Below are 24,292 nucleotides of genomic sequence, written 5' to 3'. Positions count from 1 at the left end.
CTGCAGCGTATTGTACTGGCCTGCTGCTGGTTTGGCCTAGATAAGATCTGTGAAGGCCAGGTGGAGGCGACTGGAGATGAACACAATGTGGAAAGCATTGATGGCAAACCTGGTGCCTTCACCTGCTACTTGGATGCAGGCCTCGCCAAAACTACAAGTAGCAGTAAAGTTTTTGGATCCCTAAAGGGTGCTGTGGATGGAGACTTGTCCATCCCTCACAGTACCAAACGATTCCCTGGTTATGATTCTGAAAGCAAGGAGTTCAATGCAGAAGTACACTGGAAACACATCATGGGTTAGAACATTGCAGATTATATACATTACCTAATGAAGAAGATGCTTACAAGAAACAGTTCTCTCAGTACATAAAGAACAATAACTCCAGACATGGAGGAGATGAATAAGAAAGCCCAAGCTGCTATACGTGAGAATCCAGTCTATGAAAAGAAACTGGAGAGAAGTTAAAAAGAAGAGGTGGAACCATCCCAAAATGTCTCTTGCCCAGAAGAAAGATCGAGTAGCAAGCTTCCTCAGAGCTCAGGAGTGGGCTGCTGAGAGTTAAACCAAATTTCTATGAAGATTTTTCAGATAAAGACCAATAAACTTATTCATCAAGCAAAACAAAAAAAGTCAATTTACTTTTTTAAATATAGAATATATTTGGCTCCTTAATTTCAAGTTCCCCACTAATCTTTTAATCTTCTTTAACACACAGAATATATAGTATCAAGAATAAGTATTTTAAATTATATATCTGAAAACTTCATTATATGGATCTATTGTGGCCTGTTTTTTGGTGTGTCTGTGTTTATTATTGTGTTTGTATCAAACCCAGTGCCTCACATACCGCTATGCAAGTGCTCTACCACTGAGCCACATTCCCAGCCCTGTCTTTTCTTTTTTAAAACATGATTTTATTTTGTCTTCTCACATGCTGGGTTATTTAAATTCAAATAGTAGACACTGTGATAAAAACTTGTAAAACATTTAGATCCAAGACATTATCTCCTTGTAGGTTTTCTTCTCGGAGATAGCTAGGTTTACTAACAATCCCAGATCACCTGAAGTCAGTGAACGAGTTAGGTCTTTTGAAACTGGACTTTCATCTTGCTGAAGTCTAGTATATTTCTAATTCACCCTTCCTCCTAGGGTGTAGGATCCCAAATACTCCAAAATACAGGGATACTCCAAAATTAGATCTCCCATCCTTGGTAGACACTGAACTCTTATTTTTTTCCTGTACTTTATTGTGGTTCATTTCTATTTCTTATCTTCTTAGCCACCTGTTAACTGGCTTTTTTATCTAGGTAAGTGATCTCTTACCCTAAATTTGAGGTTTTCTTCTCCCATATTTTTCCTTTCTTTCTCCTCTCTCCCTACCTCCCTTTTTTTCTTCCTCCCTCCTTTCTTTTGCAGTGCTGGAGTTTGAACGCAGGGCCTTACATGAGCAAGGCAGTCACCCATTTATCACTGAGCCTTACCTCTTTCTCATAATTTGATCTCATGATTTCTCATGACCTTGTTAGCTCTCTGACTCATATTTTTAGAGGAATTTTCATTTTGTCCACTTATTTGTCAGGTTATATGTCATATGCCAGTACCACAAACATAACCTCATGTTGTTAACTTTTATTTTCAGGGTTTTTTTTATAGCAATTTATAAGATATGTAAATGATTGTTCAACGAAGCTTTCATTTCATATAAGGTATTGAGAAAATCCAAAGTAAACCTCTCATATAAATGAATTTTTGAGACATAGGTGGAATTTCTTCACTTTGATGGAACCATTAATTATTTTAAATTTTCTGGTTTATTAATTTATCTTGCATATACTATTTGAAAATACTTTAAACTACTTTTTTTGAGATAAGGATCCACCTAAATACAATTTCCAATATAAAAAACATGTCCAGCTCAGCATGGTGGCACTTGTCTGAAATCCCAGCAGTCTGGAAGACTGAGCCAGGTGGATCTCAAGTTTGAGCCTAGGCTGGGCAACTTAGTGGCTGAGCTGGTGGCCTTGTGGCTCAGTATAAAGGCCCTGGATTCAATCCTTGGTACAGAGGCAAAAAAAAAAAAAAAAAAAAAAAAGGAATATTTTCATCACCTGCTAGAATTCCCATAGTCCCTTTCTCAGTCAGCATCCTCTGCTCCAATAAACTCCCAGCTTGTTTCCAGTCACCATATATGTATTAATCTTTTCAAGAATTTCACATGGGGGCCTGCGAGATCACTCAGAGGGCTAAAGCGCCTGCTTAGGCAAGCGCAGGGACTGCAGTTCATCCCTGGCACCACATGCCGAGCCAGCCCTGCCCCTGGGGTGGGCTGAGCCAGCCAGAGTAGTAGTGGCGCACACCTGTATTCCCAGTGCTGGGGAGGCTGAAAGCAGGAGGATCCCCACAAGTCTGAGCTGCATAGTGAGACCCTGTAACAACCAAATACATTTAAAAAAATAAAATAAAATTCTCCCATCTCACATATTTTATTATAGTAGCACAGACTAAGAAGTTTTTCCTTTTTATTCACATAAAGAGCTATCCAGGCAGGCACTTTCATCAGGAGCACCTAGCTGCTCATTTTGTGTGCATGCATTGACTATTCATCTTTGAAATTGAGAAATACTGAAATCTCAGACTCTAAATTTATAATGCTGTAAAGCTTGCTTTTAAAGGGATAGGCCTCTGTAATGGTGTCTCCAGAGTATGCTGTTGTCATACGGGTGTTGGTGTCATAGTATTTTAGCTTTCAGTCATACAAATGAGTTCTTGTATATTCATTCAAATGTTAAGGTTAAAGAATGGCTATATTCGCATAAATTTAAATGTGACAGCTACTGAGACCGTGTATCATTAAAGGATAATAAATACATGTTATTACTACCTATAAGATTAAGGAATATGAGTAATTGGTTTTCCAGATGAAGGATTTTAAATTTTAATATTTAACAAAGTAAAATTTTAAAATAATTTAATGTATATATTTTGTCTTTTAAAAATAGGGTAATATTATAGGGTATCTTCTGGTATTCTTTGAAAAGATGGGGGGCCTGGCCCTAGCTCAGTTCTTTAAGTGGCTGCTTCCACCAAGCTGTCAGCCTCAGGTGGCTCTAGTTCGATCCCCACAACTCTGCAGCCAGCCACACAAGCCCTGAGGGCATGCGGAGGAAAACAAAACGAAAAGATGATACTTTCTTTTGGACAAGTTGTCTTTATTCTGTGACATATATATACACAGTTATTTTTTTACACCAGCTTTTTTTTTTTTTTAAGGGTAGGGTCTATAGGATGTTCAGGGTTTCACTACTAGATTGGACTCGTAGTGATCCTCCTGTTTATAGCCTCCCAAGAGCTGGAACGGGGATTGAACTCAAGCCCTTGTGCTTGCCAGGCAAGCGCTTATTCTACTGAGCCGTCTCCCTGGCCCCCAAGAGCTGGAATTAAAGGCGCGGGCCACCACACCCAGTCTCAATTGCCAACTCAGCACACCCCAGGGGGCGGGCTGGCATGGTTGGCCTGGGCCAGCATGGTTGACCCGGCTTAGCCTGCTTGCAGGTGCTTTAATCTGCTGAGCTATTTGGCTGGCCCTACACTATTTTCTTTCTTAAGCAAACTTATTTTGCACATAAAGTGTTTTGTGGAAACTAGCTGTCTTACATCATCTGTTACCTTCTTTAATATTTTATTCTAAAGTATTGATCTAAGATTTAGTCTATATTTCTGTGTATGTCACTTTTATGGGGAATATAAGTAAAATTTTCTAATTTCTAAAAACAAAGGCTCTGAGTTCAGATTCCCATCTTAATAATACTTAGCTGTGAAACTTTAAGTAATTTCATTTGAGTTCCTCATCTATAAAAAAGGTAATGATAGTAATTCTTGCAAGATTTAGAAGATAATTTATCAATTTAATCTTTTCTGTGGTGTATAATTTGCTTCCATTTAAGAAATCTCTTGATGTTAATATTAGTTGAGGACTCTACATTCTGAACATGGCTATAATATATCAAATATTCTTAGATAGTGAATGCTTAATTATAATGGGCACTGTTTAGGTTAGTTATAAATATGGATACTATTCCAGATTATTGACTATAGTGGGTGAAGAGTAAGAAACACCTAGTGAGATTTTAGCTCTTTATGACTGTACTACATTTTAAAAAGAACTATGTACTCTTCAGTTCCTGAACAACAGCTGCTTGATATTGAAGATTGCGACCTCAATGTGGTGAGACTGTGTTTTCAAGTTTTTCTTCCTGATGAACATGGTAATTTGACAACTGCACTGCCTCCTGTTGTCTCTAATCCGATTTATGACAACCGTAAGTGCTTTATTTTCTTGTATTTGTAGACTTTCTTAGTTTTTTTATATTAATTTTAAAAATATTTTGATATTTAGAAAAATGTATGTTTATTCTTGGAAAATCTCAGATATTATAGAAATATATGAATGAAGTAAATCTCCTATAATCTTATTCTCCAAAAATTAACCATAGTTCTCTGATTCCTATTTTGGCAGTTTCTTCTTCATATATACACATACATTATCATCCACACAAAATAATTTTGTGAACATTAAAATGTTATCACTGGGGCCGGGGAGATGGCTCAGGAGAATAAGCGCTTCCCTGGCAAGCACAATGACCTGAGTTCAATCCTCAGTTCTGCAAAAAAAAAAAAAAAAAAAAAAGACATTTGGTTTGTTTAATTCTTCCTACATTGCTAACAAACTGCATTCCAGTAAATATTGTTATGCATGCCTATCTTGTGGAAATACTTCTCTGGCAGAGATTTCTAGAAGTAGAAATGCTAGATTAAAAGATATGGAAATTTATCATTTGATTATGAAACTGCCCTCAAATATCTTCCAATGTGTAAACACACACTTATATATATGTTTATAATGGTCATACCTGTTTTGCATGTAGAACAGTGAGACTCAGGCATTAATGAAGCTTAGAGTATCCTCATCATGCAGAGCTTTGAATGTCAGTGAGAACTACAGTGCTGTAATAATACTGCCCAGATAAAAGCAAGCGCAGACAGTTACCAGTGATGGCCAATGAGTTCAGATTACCCTGGTGACAACATGTAGGATGGACTGGAAGCATCAGAATCAGAAGCAGGGAGGTTTAATTTAGAGAAATGTCACTGCCTAGAAACAGTTACAAGGCTATAAGCCAGGTTTGGTAAAGCAATTAGAAAAGAAAGGGACATACTTGGATGATTAATATAGCATCTTTTATCTGTATGTTAAAACTTTTTATGTATTATATAAACAGTTTCCCCCAATTCTCCCTTTGACAACAGATTAAACTGTATTACTAAGGTAGCAACCCATTTTAAAAAGATCCTTTATATTTAGGTGCCCCGAATACTGCAGAATTAAGGATTTGTCGAGTAAACAAGAACTGTGGAAGTGTCAGAGGAGGAGATGAAATATTTTTGCTTTGTGACAAAGTTCAAAAAGGTATTTACTCATTTTTTTTTCCATTAAATCTGGAATGTATTTTAGATTAATGGATGGGTGTTACTTCACTTTCCCGTTCTTATTACTTCTTCGGCTTCTTATTACTAGATGACATAGAAGTCCGTTTTGTGCTCAATGACTGGGAAGCAAAAGGGGTCTTTTCCCAAGCTGATGTGCACCGTCAGGTGGCCATCGTGTTCAAGACGCCGCCCTACTGCAAAGCCATCGCGGAGCCAGTGACCGTGCAGATGCAGCTGCGGAGGCCCTCTGACCAGGAAGTTAGCGAGTCCATGGATTTTAGGTATCTGCCGGATGAGAAAGGTATGGCACGACATCGAGCTGCTTCTGATTATGTTTCTGAAAGTTGATCCTATTAGTGCATTGTAAGATACACTTAAGTAGTTATGTGTATTCACTTCATTTTTTTCCTGTAAGTTTTAGGATTTTTCCCCCTTTATGCTCTTCATTTTTGTTGGGACCATTTGACTCAGCTGAAATAATTTTAGAGTATCTAAAATGTTTTTCAAAATTTGTTTTATTTTTGGTAGTCTGCATGCCCTTTTAATAGATGGAAAACTTGTTTTAGTCCTTATCTTTAGTCCTTATTTTATTAATTGGTATTGACTTATAGGTGTTCTGAAAAACAAGCTAACTATTTTGTACAGGTTTTGTTTTTTTTTTTTGAGAGAAAAAGATACTTTGCAACAATTCTGGGACATTCTATAATAATATACTTACTAAGTCCTTATTATTTGTGTTCCTTTAAAGCATTTTCTGTTTGCAAATGAAGTACCTTCTTACTAATGGAGGGGAAGTATAATCCCATGATGACTCACCTGCTTTCTTGGTTTCTTTTCTTTTTCTTGGTTTCTATTTTAATCAGATACTTATGGCAATAAATCAAAGAAACAAAAAACAACTCTACTTTTCCAGAAACTCTGCCAAGATTGTGGTAAGAATATTTTAGATTGATTCATATTTAAGTAGACTTTGTGTTATTTGGTTTCTCAGACTTTAAGTGACAAATTAATCAAATTATGTTTATTAATGGAAAAAATCTTTATTGTAGCAGTTAATATTCCAGAGAGACCAAGACCTTGCCCCTCAGGAGCAAATGGAGAAGGGAGACTCATCAAAAAAGGTATTTTATCCCCTATGGACTATTCCTTGTGATTCTGTACTTTGCACGGTGCATTAGAATTCTATTTTTAAGAATAAACAACTGCTTCCTTAATATTTCCACTCCTACAGGGTTTTTCATGTTTTTAATAAGTGAAGTGAGCTTCGCTTCTGGACACTGTTGAAAAACATGTTCGAGAAATTTATTGTTTGAGAAAGTATATTTTATTCATACAGTAATAATTTACTAATTGCATTGTGTGATGAAATGATTAGATCTGTTTAGTCATCTGTCCTTGTAAATAAAGTTTTATTGGCACACAGCCATATTCATTAGGTTATATAGTGTCTCTAAGTGCCCTTTTATCTTTCATTTTTGGCAGTGCTAAGGGTTGAACCCAGTGAACCTCATACACCCAGCAAGTGCTTTAATTTTTTTTTTAATGTGGTTTTTTGAGGTAGTGTCTGACTGTGTAGTGCAGGCTGGCCTTGAACTCACTATGTATTCCTGTCTCAGCTGGGATAGACAAGTGCTTTTAAACTAAGCAATATGCTCAGCCTTTTTTTTATTTTCCCCAGATAGTTCCAGTACAAGCTGTATAGCCCACAAAGTCTACAGTACTTAACTGTCTGGACCTTTATGGAAAAAAAAAATTTACCAAGCCCTGATTCACATTATTCAACCAAGGGTTAATTGAAAGTCTTTTTTCCTGCCTGTTCTTTTTTTTTAAGATTTATTTATTTGGTATAGGGTCTTACTGCGTAGCTCAGACTCAGTGCTCCTCCTATCTCTGCCTTCCCTAGCACTGGGATTACAGGCATGCGCCATCATACCCAGTTTTGGTGGCTGGTACAGCATGTGGTACTGGGGATTGAACCTGGGTCTTTGTGCTTGCCAGGCAGGTGCTCAGATTGCTGAGCTATGTTCCCGGCCTGTTAAATTCTTCAATCAGCACTTTTTCCTGCTTTGGTTCTTTATTTTATTATCATTTTTTTAAGCTTGATTTTATTTTGAAAAGTAAAAACACAAGCAAGGACAAAACGCAGAAATACAGAAACAGTGTAACATACAATAATACATATGTTACAGATTTTCAAAAAGAATAGCTGATTAACAGTGGTTGATATATTATCTATTTTTATCATCAGATCTGTCGCCCAGATTAACAGAAAGTTATGTAAGATTGGACATATGATGGCATATTACTGCTTGCTTTCAAGAAACCTTAAATTTGTGTTGTCTTTTTTTTTTGTATTTTAGGGAAGGGTCTACAGGGTGTTCAGGTTCTCACTACTAGATTAGACTCATAGTGATCCGCCTGTTTACAGCCTCCCAAGAACTGGGATTACAGGCGCACGCCACTATGCCCAGTCCCAATTGCATCTCAGTGTGTCCCAGGAGAGGCCCACCCTCCCTGGGATTGAACCCCTGGTCCCTGCACCTGCTTGCAGGTGCTTTAATCTGCTGAGCTAGTTGGCCAGCCCTTGTTCTTATCTCTTTTCTTTTTTCTTTTTCTTTTTTTCTTTTTGCCTTTTTTTTAAAAAAAAATTATTTTAAACAGAGTATAGTAATAATTGATGAGACAGTAGAAATGGCACACATTTAGAAGACCAGGATGACAGATATTCAAGCAAGGCGTTTTATATTGCACATTGCTGTCCTCGATGTAGTTGTTTAGATTGCAGCTATCAGCATCCAGAGTTGGTCAGGGTGAAAATTCTACACATTAACTGCTGTTTTCAAAAAACTGATGGAAAAGTTTAGAACAGTCACCTCAACCTCCTGTATATATACTTGCATATTTTCCCCCTACCTTTTTTCCTATCTTTTCTCCTTTCTCTCATTTTCATTGTTTAATCCCTAAGTTCAGTTTCTTTGTGTTTTACTGTATCTGTTATACCTTTCAGGTTTATTCTTTCAGGCTCTTACACTAGGGAGGCAGTATGGTATTTACACATGTGGGTCTGGTGTATTTCACATATGAGTACAGCCTCTAGTTGCATCTTCATGCCTTTCCTGCTTTAGCATATGTAACTTTTTTTTTTTTTTTTTGTATTTAGGACAGGGTCAACAGGGTCTCTTTAGGTAGATCGGACTTGTAGTGATTCTTGTGTTTTCACCCTTCCAAGTGCTGGGATCACAGGCACATGCCACCTCGCCCAATCTCATTTGCCGGCTCAGCGCACCCCGTAGGTGCGGCTGGCATGGCACACTGGGGATTGAACCGCAGCCGCTGCGCTTAGTATATATAACATTTAAGTATTATGTAAATAATACAGAATTAATTTTTCCTTAATTTTTTTTTTTCTTTCAGAACTGGGGATTGAACTCAGGCCCTTGTCCTTGCCAGGGAAGCACTTATTCTACTGAGCTATCTCCTCAGCCCATGTGCTGAGAGTTATATTCTTGAAAGCTAGATTTTCATATGGAGTGAAATTCCATATGACAGAATGACTTACAAAAACCATTTTATTTTTTTACAAAAATAATTTTAAAATGTTTATTAAAAATTACACATTACAGAATTCAGTAATAATTTTAATATGTTTTAAAGAATTTTTATTTACAGTATTATCAGTTACTTAGAATTTTTTATTAATGTTTTTGCAATTTCAATTTAGAGATAATACTTTGTATAATTTTGTTCATCTTAAATTTATTAAATACGTTTTTCTTTCCACAGAATCGAACTTGTTCCCTCATGGTACAGTTATCCCAGAAATGCCCCGGCCTTCAGGGATTTCAGGTCAAGCGGAACCCTACTATCACTCATCAGTGGCCATCACGAGTGCGATGTCGCATCACGCTTCAGCCATGCCTGCAATGGTATCTCAGCACTCTTCAACCTGGTCGTCAGTGTCCCATCCCACCTCACGCTCAGTCAGTGCAAATCCATTGAGCAGTTTTCCAACACTTCCCACTAATTCACAGAGCATCTCATCATTCCTGACAATGCCTCTTGGGAGTGATTTAAATGCTTCTAATGCTTGCATTTATAACAGTGCTGATGATCTGGGCAGGATGGAAACCACCTCCATGTCTCCAGCTGACTTATATGGCATTTCTGATGCCACCATGCTGCCTAATATGATGACAACCAGCAGTGACAGCATGGGAGAGACAGACAACTCGAGACTTGTGAGCATGAATCTTGAAAACCACTCCTGTAATTCCGTGTTAGATCCAAGAGACTTAAGACAGCTCCAGCAGGTGTCTTCTTCCACTATGTCAGCAGGCACCAGTTCCAGCAATCCAGTTTTTGTTTCACAGTCAGATGCATTTGAGCGATCTGACTTTAATTGTGCAGATAACGGCCTGATAAATGAGCCGGGACCGTCAAATGGTGCTAATCCAAACAACCACAGTTTTCAAAATAGTCAGTATTCAAATTTTGGTAATATGCAGAATGAGCAACTGAGCGAATCCCTTACGTACGAGTTTTATAAGTATAATTTGTAGGACTTAAATCTTTTGAAATGTTTGTGATCATTTTGGTAGTACTGATACGTAGCATCTTATATATGTGTCACCAAAAATACAATACAGAGCTGTTTTTGTAACTTTTTTATAGAAGGATTAAACTTCAGATGTATAGAGAATATATGCTTTGGGTGTATATAGAAATCAAATCTTGGAAGTTGTTATAAAAAGAAAACTCAAGCTAAAAGTGGTGGTACACACCTTAAGCTTAGCATTTAGGAGGCTGAGGGAGAAAAGGATCACGAGTCCAAGACTAGGCTGGGCTTCCACCCAGCGAGACAAAACACAGACACACAAAAAAAATGTTCTTCTGTTTCTTCTTTGAAAGACCTGACGTACTGTGTGTGGTATAAATTCTATCTTCAAAATTCTACTGCACTTCCCCAGGCAAGACTTTAAGGAGGACATTAAACAACAAAGAGTTTTTTCTAATTTTATATTTCTTTTATAACATATTAATGTATTGTTAAGTGAATTAACTGATATTTGCTTTCATGCAAATTTAAGGGAAAACTTGTAGTGGCTATGCCACTGGAAAAATAAATTACTTTTTTTTCTCTTCTTTTTGAGGCCTGTGTACCCCTAAGGGGTTTTCTGGGGCTTCTTGGAATTTCTTAGATTTATATATAAATCAAACCTCTTTAAATGTTAAGTTGTGCAGAAGGCAGTTGAAGTGAGCTTTCTAGTATGGGAGGATTCCTCCATTTTATACTATTTAAATCTCTATCTTTAAAGTTGCTTATGATTTTTAGCTTTGCACCTGTATTTTCAAGAGCAAGAAGCTTCTTTGTACCTCTTTTCTTAGGTATTTCCACTCTCTATGGTCTCATACAACTGCCTGTTTGACATCTAGAAATCTAATTAGAACTCCAGTTCAGAATATCCAGACCTGAGTTCTTGGTCTTTCCTCCCAAACTTGCTTCTCCTCTAGTCTTCTCCAACTCAGTAAATGGCAATGCCATGCTTCTAATTGCTCAGGCCAAAACTCTTGGCGTCGTCTTTGATTCTTTTATCTCCCATATCCAACTCATGGAAAGAATCCATCTTAAGTGAAAATTTACACTTTCATACTCTTGAGCCTGGGACAAGTAGGATCTTGCTGGTTCCTGACATGCCCTCAAGGCTTATTTCTCTTGTTCAGAGTACTTGGTTTCTTCTTAATTGTGCTAATCTATTCAGGAACCATAACTCCTTTGACTCCAATTGTAATACATGTTTTTTTGTTTTGTTTTTTTAGTACATGGCCTACAGTGTCTCACTACACAGATTAGACACGTAGTTATTCTCCTGGTTTTAGTCTCCCAAACACTGGGATTACAGCAGTGCGCGCACTCTCAGTTGCAGTCTCAGTGCGCCCTGGGCGTGGGCCGGCGCAGCATGCTGGGGATCAGACTCTGGTCCCTGCATCTGCTACATGGTTCCTTTTAGACCAAAGTTTTTCACATATTTTAGCTCTGCTTTTTGCTTCCAGTTTTCACTTACAGATCTGGCAGAAATTGAAATTTCCTCTGTCATACTAGTTTATGAGCCTCAAACTTAGCTTCCCCAGGATATAAGCAAACTATAGACATTTGGTTTGTTTGTTTGGTTTTTTTTGCCAGAGTAAAATTTTCCCAGGAGTAAAATTCCCCAGAGTAAAATTATCCCAGACTCCAGCTTTCCCATGAGTCCTTGTTTCTGGCTGAAACCTCATGAGCACAGCCTTAACTGTCTACATTCCTATTAGCATTCTGGTCTTCTGGGCTCTGACTAGAATTACCTATCAGCTTTGCTGAAAGAACTCCAGTGCTTCTCTAACTTGTATCCTCAAATCTTTCTGATCTTCTCCGTAAACTTAAAAGCCTTCTAAAGTACAGCATCATGTGTAGCTACAGAAACAACCCTGTTTCTGAACTACCAGTATTCTGCATCGGTCAGTTTCCCATTGGGCAAAATACCTGACACAACTGTAGGAAGAGAAGTTTCTTTGGCTCGTGGTTTTCAGAGGATTCAATTCATGGTCAGCTGGCTCCAAGCCAGGGACATCATGGCAGAAGAGCATAGTTGGGCAAAGTTGCTAAGTTCATGGCAACTGGGAAGCAAAAACGCCCATGAGAAAGCAGCCGTGGACCAGATACAGTCCTCAGGGTCGCACACCCTTGGTCCACCCAGCACCGTAGAAGCGCGCTTTACTAATCTCATCAGTGGCCCCAAGTCAATCAAGTTGACAGACTTGACTGTCACACTGAGCAAGGCCTACCATGACTAATTCCAGCATTCCTATTCTTCCTGCTTTTTGTATCTGTATAGCACTGAACTGACTAGACATTTATTTATTTTGTGTATCGTTTACTGAAATACAGGTTTCATGAGGGCAGAAATTCTTGTCTTATTTATTATCAAATCTCCAGGGTGTATAACAATTAACATTGCCGCATGTTAAACACTTCATAAATATTTATTAAACATTCAAAGTGTTACCAATAGAACTTTGTTTTTTGAAAGAATGGCTTTATTAGATACTAAAGATTTTTATATTTCATTTGACATTAGGTTTTTGTTAGCATCATGTAAATTCAGGTCCAGCATTAATAATGGCAATTCAGATTGTTTGAAAGCAGAGTAACTGTGGGAAAGTGATAGTAGAATTTGAGCAATAATTTAATCGTAAGGGATGATGCTTAGTAACATATTAAAGATCTAGTTGGTCGTACAGCTAGAATCTACCCCAGATATTGAGCATATCCTCAGCTAGAAATAGGAACATATCCTTGGCTAGAAAAAATGTGTCCTTTCACTTAGTCTATCTCCCCAAAGGAGCCCACCCAAGCTATTAATAACCTATCCTAGAAACATGCTGCAGACTAATGTGGTGTTTCACTTTTAGAGCCCACCAAATCATTCATTTATATAAATTATTCAGTAAAAATGGGGTATGTGTGAATAGCCCATAAACAGAAATTCCTAATTGCGTGGTAGTGGGAAGTAGAAAGGAGAGCAGGAAAAGACTTGAGGTTCAGATAAAATAAAAAGATTAAAACTCCCTATTAGGATACTTTTCAAATTATGATTACACAAATAAATAGTTATCACGTAAAATTGAAAAAAATCCCAAGTATATTAATATAGTTTTAGTGGAACTTAGTAGAGAGGAAAAAACAAAAACCTAGGTTTTTTTTTTTTTAATTTCCTGTTCAGAATATGAATCCTGGGCATGTTATTTTGAAAATACATAATTTAATAATTGCATATGAAGCTGGGTGTGGTGGTACACACCTGTAATGTAAGCACTTGGGAGGCTGTGGCAGAATTGCTGCGAGCTAGTCAAGGCCAGCCTGGGTTACAAAGTGAATTCAAGGCCAGCCTGAAACGTACAGTGACACCCTCTCAAAAAGACAGAACATAATTTCATATGAATTAGCACTGGTCGATTTAAATAGTTAGACCAACTCAGTGGATTTTAAGGGAGCATTGTCTTGTTTTGCAGTTCTTCCCTCTGTAAGAAGAATTAAGAGTCTGCTATATCTTGTGTTTACAGTGTTTTCAATGGATTCCTTATTTTCAGTTGCTCTTTACTGACCATAGATGTTATTTTATAACTTAAAATGTATTTGGCTGTGCATTTCTCCTGTTACCTTCACTTAGTTTTGAGGACAGCCTGTCCTTTCCTTTCTAAACTCCACCATGCAATGGAGTTTACTGAATCCTTAGATCACCATTTAGTTCTTCCTGTCTTTGTATAAAGATGGTAAATGTCTTTTCCAGCCTAAAAAGGAAGACCAACAGCAATACAGAAACCAGACAACAAAAAATTCCTCCCACCCTTGAGCTCCTTCTCTCCACATCCTAACTTCTGCCGTGCATACAGCCTCTTTCCCCACCTCTGGGTTTCTCATCAGCTGCTGGTCACTATCTGTAGCTCCCCCTGGTTCCTTAGGAGAGAGGACGTGCGACACGCCCCCCCCAATCCTGTGTCTTTATTAGCCGTTAACTGTCCTGTGTACGACTTTCTGCCTGTTGAGCTCCCTAGCATTTCTAAATAAAATGCCTCTCTGAGCCCAGTGATTCCTCTAAAACCCCAGCACAGCCTGCAGTTAGTGCTTTTTTTTTCTTTTTTAAAACTTAATTTATTGGTACATTTTAGATATAATGAAAACATTCATCATAGGGAGTGGTGCTTATTTTCTCTCCTGTGCCATCTCAGTAATGTCCACGCCTTTAGTTTTCTTTCCCTCGTGCTGCCTGAGCGCCCATACAGCATGGCTATCACACTCTTAAATTTTAATTTTATTTTTGCAGTACCAGGAATAGAACTCAGGACATTATGCTTGCCAGGCAGGCACTTACGCTGCTGAACTATATCCCCAGCCCTCCCTATTGCACTGTTTACCTTGCTTAATGGCATTACTATTTACTGCCTGAAATATTTAACAGACATCTCATAATTATATTGTTGTCTTTTATCTTCTTCACACCACTGCTTGATCCCTTTGAATCTGCCTCCTAAAAATCTCAGGTATCTGCCCTTTCTTCATGGCTGCTGCTTTCTTAATAAAGCCTTCTTCATTGCCCCAACAGGATCTTCCAAGTGCTATAGTTCAAAATATCTCATTCCCCAAACCGGTTGTGGTAGCACATTCCTATAATACCAACATCATGGGAGACCGAGGCAGGAGGATTACAGGTTCAGCCCAGCCTGGGCAACTTAGTGACCTAGCAAGACCCTATCTCAAAATAAATATAAATGAATGAATGAATGAATGAATGAATGAATGAATGAATGAATGAGTGGGCTGGATATAATTCACTATGAAGGCCCACAGTTCAATTCCCCAGTCTCTATGTCTTCTGTCTCTCCCTTTCTCCCTGCCCCCCCCCCCACACAAAAGATAAACCATAAAGACGAGGGAGAGAGCTTCTGCCGATGGGAAGGGGACCAAGAGATGAGAGAGGCATAAAACCCATGGAGCTGTACATTTCGATGTGCCAGCTACCTACTGTGAAGGTCAGTACTGCAGGCATGTACTAATAACCTATATTTTAAGTAATTTCTCCTTATTAGTTTCCCTTACAAATTAACATTTTCTGTCAGACCTCTGCACTTTCAGCGTTACCTACTCTGCATCTGCTTCTCTGCAACTAGAACACTTGTTATTTCCAGTTTCGTTTAGCAGTCTGTTCAGCAAGACTAACTGAACATGTACTATGTGCTAGGCTTAGTTCTAAGAGTTAGGGACACAGTGGTAACAGGATTCACTCAAGGAGCTTACATTCCAGGTAAATGTTTTTGGAAGCTACTGTAGGCCAGCTCAGTAACTTTTTTTTTTTTTAATATATAAACAACGGAATTGTTCTTTATCTGCTAATTTATGGTAGCCTGAGCCATGTGGCTACTGGGCACTTGAAATATGTAGTGTCACTGAAAAAAATTGTTTACTTATAGCTACATAGATCAGTGGGTACCTAACTCAGTAGCGGGAGTCTATACCTATATAACTCTTCCTTAAAAACAGGCTTCTAGCCAGGCATGGTTATGCACACCTATAATGTCAGCACTTGGGAGGCTGAGGCAGGAGGATCACTGCAAGTTTACAGCCAGCCAGGACTACACAGTGAGTTTAAAATTGGCCTAAACTACATAGCAAGACCTTGCATCAAAAAAGGGGGCCAGGGGAGAGGTAAATTGCTCAGTGGCATAAGCGCCTGCCTAGCAAGCATAAGGTCCTGAGTTGGATCCCCAGTACCAAAAATAAATAAAAACAAAAAAAGACGAGGCTTTTCCAAGAGGCATAGTCCCATATCCCTAGTTGAGGTACAGTTGTGCATGTGCCCATGTTACAGAAATTATAGTTTAAGTATTGTCTCATTCATCTCTGGGAGTCTAGTACTGTCCCTGGCATAGTTTTTTGGTTTTTTGTTTTGTTTTGTTTTTTTGCAGAACCAGGGATTGAACTCAGGCCCTTGTGCTTGCCAGGCAGACATTTATTCTGCTGAGCTATCACCCTGGCCTCTAATGAAAGAATTTTTGTCATCTTCGTCCCTGTCTCCCGGAACTGGGAATTGAACTCAGAACTTTGGGCTTGCCAGGGATGCGCTTATGCTACTGTGCTATCTCCCTGGCTCTCCCTGGCATAGTTGGTACTAAATAAATGATAGCTACTATCAGAGGAGGAAAGATAAAACTGAAAACAAATTTTAAAACAAGGTAATAGAATAACAATGGCTAATATATTGTATATTGTCACCTTTAAATTACCCAGAGTATGAGATACAGGCATGTAATTGTCCAAACAACAGTAGCACAAACCTTTCTTTTCAGTGAACTAAGAGAAATTAGTTTATCATGTGTGTGTGTGTGTGTGTGTGTGTCTGTGTGTATGCACGTGTGTTTACATTTGCTTCTCCCTTTCTTTCCCCATCCCAGTTTCTTCCTTTTGAACAGTTTCTTCTCATTTTACACCATCTATTGTACATTTTGGATCTCATTTACAGTGTTTACACATAAAGATACAATTTTTTAAAAGAAAAGGCACTTAACCTGGCATTAAACAATGCTGCCAAGATTCCATGTCTTATGAAATACACTTCTCTACTTTGACCTGTCACTTGTTTTCTTTTTAAAAATGCTCCTACAGCCCTTTAAGACTGAAAGTAGCTCCACTGAAAACAGTAGTGCCATGTGTTTTAGATCTAAATTCTCAGTATTAGTTACTTCATACCTGTGACCTAGCTCACACTCTCCTCTGTGTGCAGCAGGTTTAATCTCAAGCATCCCTGATGTACTTCCTTGACAGCATTTCAGTGTCCCAGTGCTCCAGTATTTGTATAAGTCAGGTGTCACATTTTTTGAATGCCTAATGTGCAAAGCAAGAAATGATACACGAGAATGGGATTAAACTCTTAATCTCAAAGACTCCCTTCCCTCTGAGGGATAACACATGTGAAGTCAACTGGAGAAAATAGACCAATTTTAAACGTAGAGCTTTAATAATTTTTATGTATGTGATGTTATTACATGTATGGAGTAACTGTCCTGGACATTTCCCTCAAACCACTGCCCAATCTGTACCTCTAGACCACTACTCTGATTTCTATCATCAGAACCTGTTACTTTACAGTGGCTTTTTAAATTGGAAACTGGGCCTGTCTACTCATTATCTCTATGTAGAGAAAGAGTTGTCTGTTTTTAACCTAATTCTTCAGGAAAACTATCCATGTTGAGAGAGGCTTAGAATTGGTAAACCAAGTTGCCTACTAACAGCATGTAATTTTGTATTATAAATTGATTTATTGACAGACTACTACATGTTGTTAAATAGCATGAAGAAACAAAGAAAATAGGGACTATTTTTAGGCAGATAATACCTACCCTTCCTACCTCAGAAAGTATGTTTTGTACCATACAGTATCTAAGAAGAAACACTGTAAATTGCATAGTTTGAAATATAATTAATAAACCAGCATCTATACATGTTACTTCACTCTGATTAATCTCTAACTCAAACACCCTGGATGTCTAATACCCAGCAGGGAAAAATCACTTAAGGATTTAACACTTTAGTAAGAGCACTGAAGTTTCTCTTTCAAGCCACTAGTTATGCCCAGATCTGGAGAGTCTTCTTTTGGCCTTATTTTTTGCAGAATGATTTCCTATTGAAGATAATGCCAATTACTTAATTCACTTTTGAAATTCTGTGACTCCTAATCTCTGCAAGAGCTGATTATGAGTCAGGTGTAATCCCTAGCACTTGGGAGGTAAGGCATGAGGATTGTTGTGAGTTTGAGACCAGCCTGGGCTATAAAGTGAGCTCAAGGCCAGTGTGAACTGCAGAGAAAGACCTTGTATCCAAAAAACAAAACCAAAAAAAGGTTGATTATGAATCGTGAGGACTTTGATTCTAATGAAGTTTCCACAAAAAGATTTCTAATTTCTTTCTGAGGTTGCATATGAAAGGGAAACAATTTTTTTCCATATCACATATATAGGAAATATCATGCTACTTATTATAAGCCCAGGAATAGGTAATCAGATATAAATTATGGTTTGATTGTCATTTTAGACTATCAAATGAATATTTTAACATAGAATTTAAAGCACACGTTTAACAGTGGAAAAGATCAAATCTCAAAAGTAGTATCTATACTTTTTTTTTGGTGGAACTGGGGATTGAACTCAGGCCCTTGCGCTTGTCAGGCAAACGCTTATTCTACTGAGCCATCTCCCCGGCCCCTGTACATTTTTTCATGCATGCAAAAAAACACTCATGTTCCCTTTTAACAAAACAAAAATGTATTATTTTAAAGTAAGCACTCCATTTAGGTTGAGTGTGGTGCTGTACACCTAGTCCCAGCAGTGTGGGAGGTTGAGGGAGGAAAATAGCAACTTAGCAAAATTGTCTGAAATAAAAAATAAAGAGGGCACAGTTGTGACTCAGTGCACAGGACTTGTTCAAGACTGAAAAACAAAACAAAAACCCTGTGGGCTACAATGAATACAGATTCCTGATTTTTATATGCTTCATAATGACTGAAAATTAAAGGTAGTGAAAATGATTTTTAAAAGTTCTCAAACATTGTTAAATTATTTAAAGTTAAGCTTTGTATCAACATGTGGTTCTTAAAATGTTCAAATATCTTGTACAGAATGTTTTATTATCTTTGTAATATCTTTGTATACAGCATTTTTCTTGGTAACATAATAAATGTAAAAAATTCTGAAACTCGTTAAATTTTGTTGTAATTTGACTTTTACAATATTAATCTGATTTAATGCTATTGCTGGATATTCTTGCATTGTGACTCTTGGAAATGAGATTGAAATGCCTTTTGGAAAGATTCTCTCTTTTCCTTCTTGCTTTCTAAACAACAGAAACGTGTTTCCATAGTCTTGGAGGTATACGTCCCACAGTGCTGGCTGCCATCCGTGTCTCACATGCTGGGCAAGGAGAAGAAAGGGATAGAGGTGGGAGCAGAGGGGCTGAGATCAGGTTCTCTTCCTCCCTCATACGTGTGTGTATTTTAAGTGACATAAAATGTGTCCTTTGAGCAACATCTCCCGACCTTGAACTTGCAGTGATTCTCCTGCCACCCTGCTCAAGAAAAGGTCTTTTTTAAAATTCAGAAAAGTTTACATCAATGTTTTTGTTTTTGGTGGAACCTGGGATTGAACTCAGGCCCTTGCGCTTGCCAGGGAAGTGCTTATTCTACTGAGCCATCTCCCCGGCCCTATATCAACATTCATTCCTGTATGTGGACTTAAAAACCAAAAAATATTAAAGCACCTGAAAGCAGACACAGGGGCCAGGGTTTCATTCCCCCGGCCTGTCATGCCGGCCCTGACCCTGGGGCACACTGAGACACCAGTTGAGACTGGGCATGGTGGCGCATGCCTGTAATCTCAGCTCTTGGGAAGCAGATCACAGGCAGATCACTACGAGTCCAATCTAGTAGTGAGACCCTGAACACTCTGTAGACCCTTCCCTAAAATTAAAAAAAAAAAATCAATAATGCTCCAAAGGAGAAGAGATGATATGTTTTGTTTTCTTAATGCAAAGATGAGTTCTAAATCTACTTCATTTAACCAGTAACTAGTTCATCTTGGAAATTTTTTAATTTCTAGAAATAGAAACTTTCTATTTCAACTTCTCCAAATATTTACAGTTGATGTTTGCCCTAAAATATTAGGAGTAAAAACTTTTCTAAAAAAAAAAAAACTTTTTCCTAAAGTTTACTAAAAAGACTAAAAAAGCTTAAAGTAGGAAATCATAAAACTAATTTTTAAAGTTTTATATAGGCAAATGAGAACATGTAAAGCTGTTGTTAGTGTACCTAGTTCTGCCTAAACAAAGAACCTCATTAATTTTAACAACTTGTGTCTCAAATTGACATGAACATCTAGATTGATTAATTACAGCTAATATTTACTCTTGGCTTGAAATTTTGCATAACTTAGGAGGTTTAAGTTTGCTCAGGAAGTTCCTGATTATTTCATATTGCAGGTTCAGGCCATTCAGCATGACTTAACCTAAATTCCTTAAATCTCTTTTGTAGTAAAAAATTCCCAGAAACTAAGAAACATCCACACAGAACCTCTTATGTTTTTATCAAAATTTATTTGTTATCCGTTTCTCATTTTCTGGCATAGAAAATAGCAAAACAATTTATTTTTATTCACATATGATAAACAGTTTCAAGAACGATTTTTTCCATGTCAGTTAAAACCATTTTCCTGATATTTAAAGTGAACCTTTGTACCAATTAACTATGTTTATTATAGAGATGAGATTGAATGATACTATGAAGTCACATGTGTCCTAAAAAAAGTTCATATAGTTGAATTACATACTGAAAATTATACTTAAATAGAATTTTTCTTCAGACAGGGTCTCACTATATAGTTCTGACTACCTCTGAACTCACTATGAGGCCCAAGCTGGCCTCAAACTGGAAGCAATCCTGCCTCAGCCTCCCAAGTGCTGGGATTACAGGCATGCACTATCACACCCAGCTCTACAGTTTTTCAAATTGTTAATCTGGAATTGAAATTGTTGAAGGCACTTGTTTCTCTTTATTTAAAATATTCATGCCAGTCTTTTACCATGTTATGCCTCAATTTTTAAAGTTTCATTTTCCCTCTAGAAGAAACATGTACTGGTAATTTTAGACTGTCAAAAATATTAATTTGAAGGGCCAGCCAGATAGCTCAGTGGACTAAAGCACCTGGTTAGGCAAAACGTAGCTGCTGGGATTCAATCCCTGGTGTGCCAGGCCAGCCCCGCCCCTAGGGCACGATGACACAGCGATTGAGATTAGGTATGGTGGTGCGCACCTGTAATCCCAGCCCTTGGGAGGCTGAAAACAGGAGGATCACTGCGAGTCCAATCTATGTAGTGAGATCCCGTAGACTCTGTACTAAATACATTTTTAAAAAAGTAATTTGATATCATAATTTGTGATAAATCACAGTCACAAGTATTTTCATTGGTAATAGTTTACCTGATGCTCATAAGGAAAAATATTAATGTCAGATTTGCATTTGATATCTTAAGCTATTATAAGATGTTCAAAATATTATAACTTTCACAAATTTTTAAAATTTGTTTTTTGGTAGTACCAGGGATCAAACTCAGGACCTTGTGCTTGCCAAGCAAGCACTTATTCCACTGAGCCACCTCCCCAGCCCTAAAATTTAGAATATGAATTTAAAGGTGGTATATCTAAGGTGAAGAGAAATCATGTGGACACTTAACAAAATGTTTCCTGCTTATGTACTTCTCTATAAAAAAGAGGGAGAATGTTTTTGTTACTCATAGCTTTTGTGAAGGTGAAAGCAGGAATGAGAAGTCACAGACATCCTTAGAACAGTTTAACAAAAAATACACACACATACAGATAGATAGGTCCTGAGGTGTTACAACAAATTGTAAAAATAGATCAACATGATCCAAATGGTTTCCAAGACACTGTTATGGTGGGTAACCAGCCATTTTACAGGTATGCTGCATGGATGTCCACATCACGCTAGGAAAACCCTACTCGTCTCCAGAGACCAAAGCTAGTCATTCAGGGCAGGTGGCCAGTCAACATCTACAGACTAGAAGGGAGAAAATAAGCCATTAAAACGTACTGTCATTCTGGCAGGCATTTGCTGGTAATAGTTCATAAAGCAACAGAAGAAATTACATTTGAAGAAAAGAGCTATTGAATATCACAGTTCAACACTTTAGTCCATTCTATGTATTCTTGGGCCCAAATTCTGTTTCTGAGTTAACTTTAATAGCAATATTGGGTTACTCGGTTAATTGTTCCTTTGATTCAGAATACAATAAACTTAATTTTTTATTTTATTTTATTTATTTATTTTTTTTACCGGGGATTGAACTCAGGACCCTGCACTTGCCAGGCAATCGCTTATTCTACTGAGCTATTTCCCTGGCCCAATAAACTTAAATTTAAAAAACTTTATTTATGGGTAAAGTAGCAAATATTCAAATTCAGGTAGCCGTAGAAGTCTCAGCAACTTTTATTCCTCTGATCATGCCACCATCTTACATTGAACATGGTGAGATGTTGCTGAACAGCTGAGGCACAATCTTAGAAAATGCGTCCCTAGGTAACCGCATCATTGTGCCAACACCACGGAGTATACAGACTCAAACTAGGACAGCTGTCATGTCATGAGGTGATACGGCCTTATGGCACCACAGTGTCTATGCTGCTGTACTGACTTGAATGCATCACTCCTCAAGTAGCCTGTAAGCTTGTGGACTTGCTTTGTCACTTAGCAACTAAATATGAACCAAAAGATCACCTAGAACTACAAAAAGATTAAGGATCTTTTTAATTACACTAGAATTTTTATTGTTCCATTTAAAATTCCGTTCTTTATTTCTACTCACTTCTTCCATTTTGTTCTAAAACAAAACCTGGAAACTGCAGAAAGTAGACTATTTTATCCCTACACTACACATTCAAGAAGCATCAAAACACATCTTGTCCTAACTATGCTAGGGAACCTACATTAAAAGTTTTAAAAACACCTATTGTATCCATGGTTTTATTGACACTTAAAGTTAAAAACCTTAAATAATTTACTGAAAATTCCAGATTCAAAAAAATTACTGAAAAAGCCCAAATAACTGTTATTGTTGGTGATGGTGTGTATGTGTATGCATGAATGTTATAAATCTCAAGAAGATATTTTGGTAGTGTTTCAGAATATAGCCAAACAAGTTAATGAGTGGTTTCTCAAATTGAAAAATTAAACATTACTGATCACTTAAATATTCACTTTAAATAAACTTAAATTTTAAAAATTTTATTTATGGGGAAGCATGTTGTAGTGTTCAATTTAGGGGAAGCATGTTGTAGTGTTCAGTCAGCTCCATGGTTGATCCCAGTGGTCGATCAGGACTGAAAAATCTTGACTGTGACTCTGACATTCTAAGCTATTTGTAAACATCAAGGTCCAAAAAGGTCAGTGCAGTTGGGCAGACTGGAGACTGCAACCATTACGGATGTCGCTGCTGTACTGCGAGAGCTGTATAAAATCCAGTCTGAGAGTACGTGAGAGAACTTCTGGAAAGGTAATAAATGCTATTTTCATACTGGACAATACTTCTTTTTATTTGATATTATTCCCTACCACAAAACACTAACCTCTCCTAAGATTCTGGAGTGTGTGAAGGGTACAGAAGGACTCTATGCCAAAGCAGATTTTCAAGGAGCATAACTTGGGACTCAACATCTATTGATGTCCAAATGAAAAAACAGAATTGCCTGAAAGAGCAGTTCTCCTTGCCTTAGCATTTAACCTAGCTTCAGTTCAGACTGTGAAAGCAGAGACCCACATTAGAGGAGTCCTGTATAAAACCACTTCTGGACCACATCCTAGGGAGTCCTCACAGCAGTACTTTTATCCGTAACCATTAGCTCATTCCACTTTCTACCCTTGTCCTCAGGTTTCCAAGCAGATATGGGGATGAGCCCCTAGCATCTGAAAGTACATGTGGAGGGTACTTACCATTTTATTTCCTGGTTTGTTTTAAAGGTTTAATCTAATGCCATATGTAAAGCATAACTAGCAAAGTAGCTATATATATACTCACAAGAATCATTAATGAGATCTTGTACATTTTAAAAACCAATATTCAGAAGATGTTCCCTGTCTGTAATACAATACTACTCTGAGACTTTAACCATTTTTGAATATGTACCTGTAAAGATAGGTGGTACCATTTAGTATAATGCCACAGGACATAACTTTGGCTGAATTCAATTTACAAATGTGCATTCCACAATAAAATTATTTACCTCCACATCTAGTTCAAGAATGTCTGCGGTCACATTCATCAGAGAGCCGATGTTTGGCTTGGTTCTCCCAAAGTCACCATGTATAAACTCTTTAATGTAGCTGGAGTCTGTTCAAGGAAAAAAAAAACATCCACAGGTACTCATGCAATACTGTTCACAGAGATTTGACAGGTAAAAGAGAAGTCATAAATAAAAGCAGAAATGTTAAAAAAAGAGAGGTTATTTCTGAGTTCTGACTGTCTGGAAAAATAAGCTGTGACATACTGGTTCCTACCAGCCTCATAAACCAATACAGTGGTGTCTCAGCTCATGAACTTAATTCTTTCCATGATTCTGGTCACAGAATTTGTTCTGTGATTCTGGGTGCAACCAAGAAATTTGGAATGAATTAAGTTCATGAACCAAGGTCCACCATGTAAGTGTGTTTACATCAA

The 24,292-nt window shown here is 37.6% G+C and overlaps 2 protein-coding genes across 3 annotated transcripts in view; one reads left to right on the top strand and one right to left on the bottom strand.

The window, feature by feature from the left end:
• Positions 1–11,337, top strand: part of Rel (REL proto-oncogene, NF-kB subunit) — a 43,593-nt gene extending 32,256 nt beyond the window's left edge. For both annotated transcript variants that reach the window (XM_023720865.1, XM_023720864.1), the window contains exons 5-10: positions 4,179–4,319; positions 5,363–5,467; positions 5,576–5,788; positions 6,351–6,419; positions 6,537–6,608; positions 9,271–11,337. In XM_023720865.1, coding sequence (XP_023576633.1) covers positions 4,179–4,319; positions 5,363–5,467; positions 5,576–5,788; positions 6,351–6,419; positions 6,537–6,608; positions 9,271–10,046 — 1,376 coding nt within the window. In that variant the 3' untranslated portion in view covers positions 10,047–11,337. The remainder of the gene's footprint in view (positions 1–4,178; positions 4,320–5,362; positions 5,468–5,575; positions 5,789–6,350; positions 6,420–6,536; positions 6,609–9,270) is intronic.
• Positions 11,338–21,520: 10,183 nt separating this feature from the next.
• The window catches only part of Pus10 (pseudouridylate synthase 10), a 92,283-nt gene continuing 89,511 nt past the window's right edge, over positions 21,521–24,292 (bottom strand). Inside the window, exons 16-17 of the mRNA XM_004636211.2 lie at positions 23,859–23,958; positions 21,521–21,639 (exon numbers count right to left, since the gene is read on the bottom strand). Coding sequence (XP_004636268.1) covers positions 21,601–21,639; positions 23,859–23,958 — 139 coding nt within the window. The 3' untranslated portion in view covers positions 21,521–21,600. The remainder of the gene's footprint in view (positions 21,640–23,858; positions 23,959–24,292) is intronic.

The sequence above is a fragment of the Octodon degus genome, unplaced genomic scaffold (genome assembly GCF_000260255.1).
Source record: "Octodon degus isolate 3935 unplaced genomic scaffold, OctDeg1.0 scaffold00078, whole genome shotgun sequence".
NCBI lineage: Eukaryota > Metazoa > Chordata > Mammalia > Rodentia > Octodontidae > Octodon > Octodon degus.
This window is presented reverse-complemented; position numbering and strand designations above follow the sequence as displayed.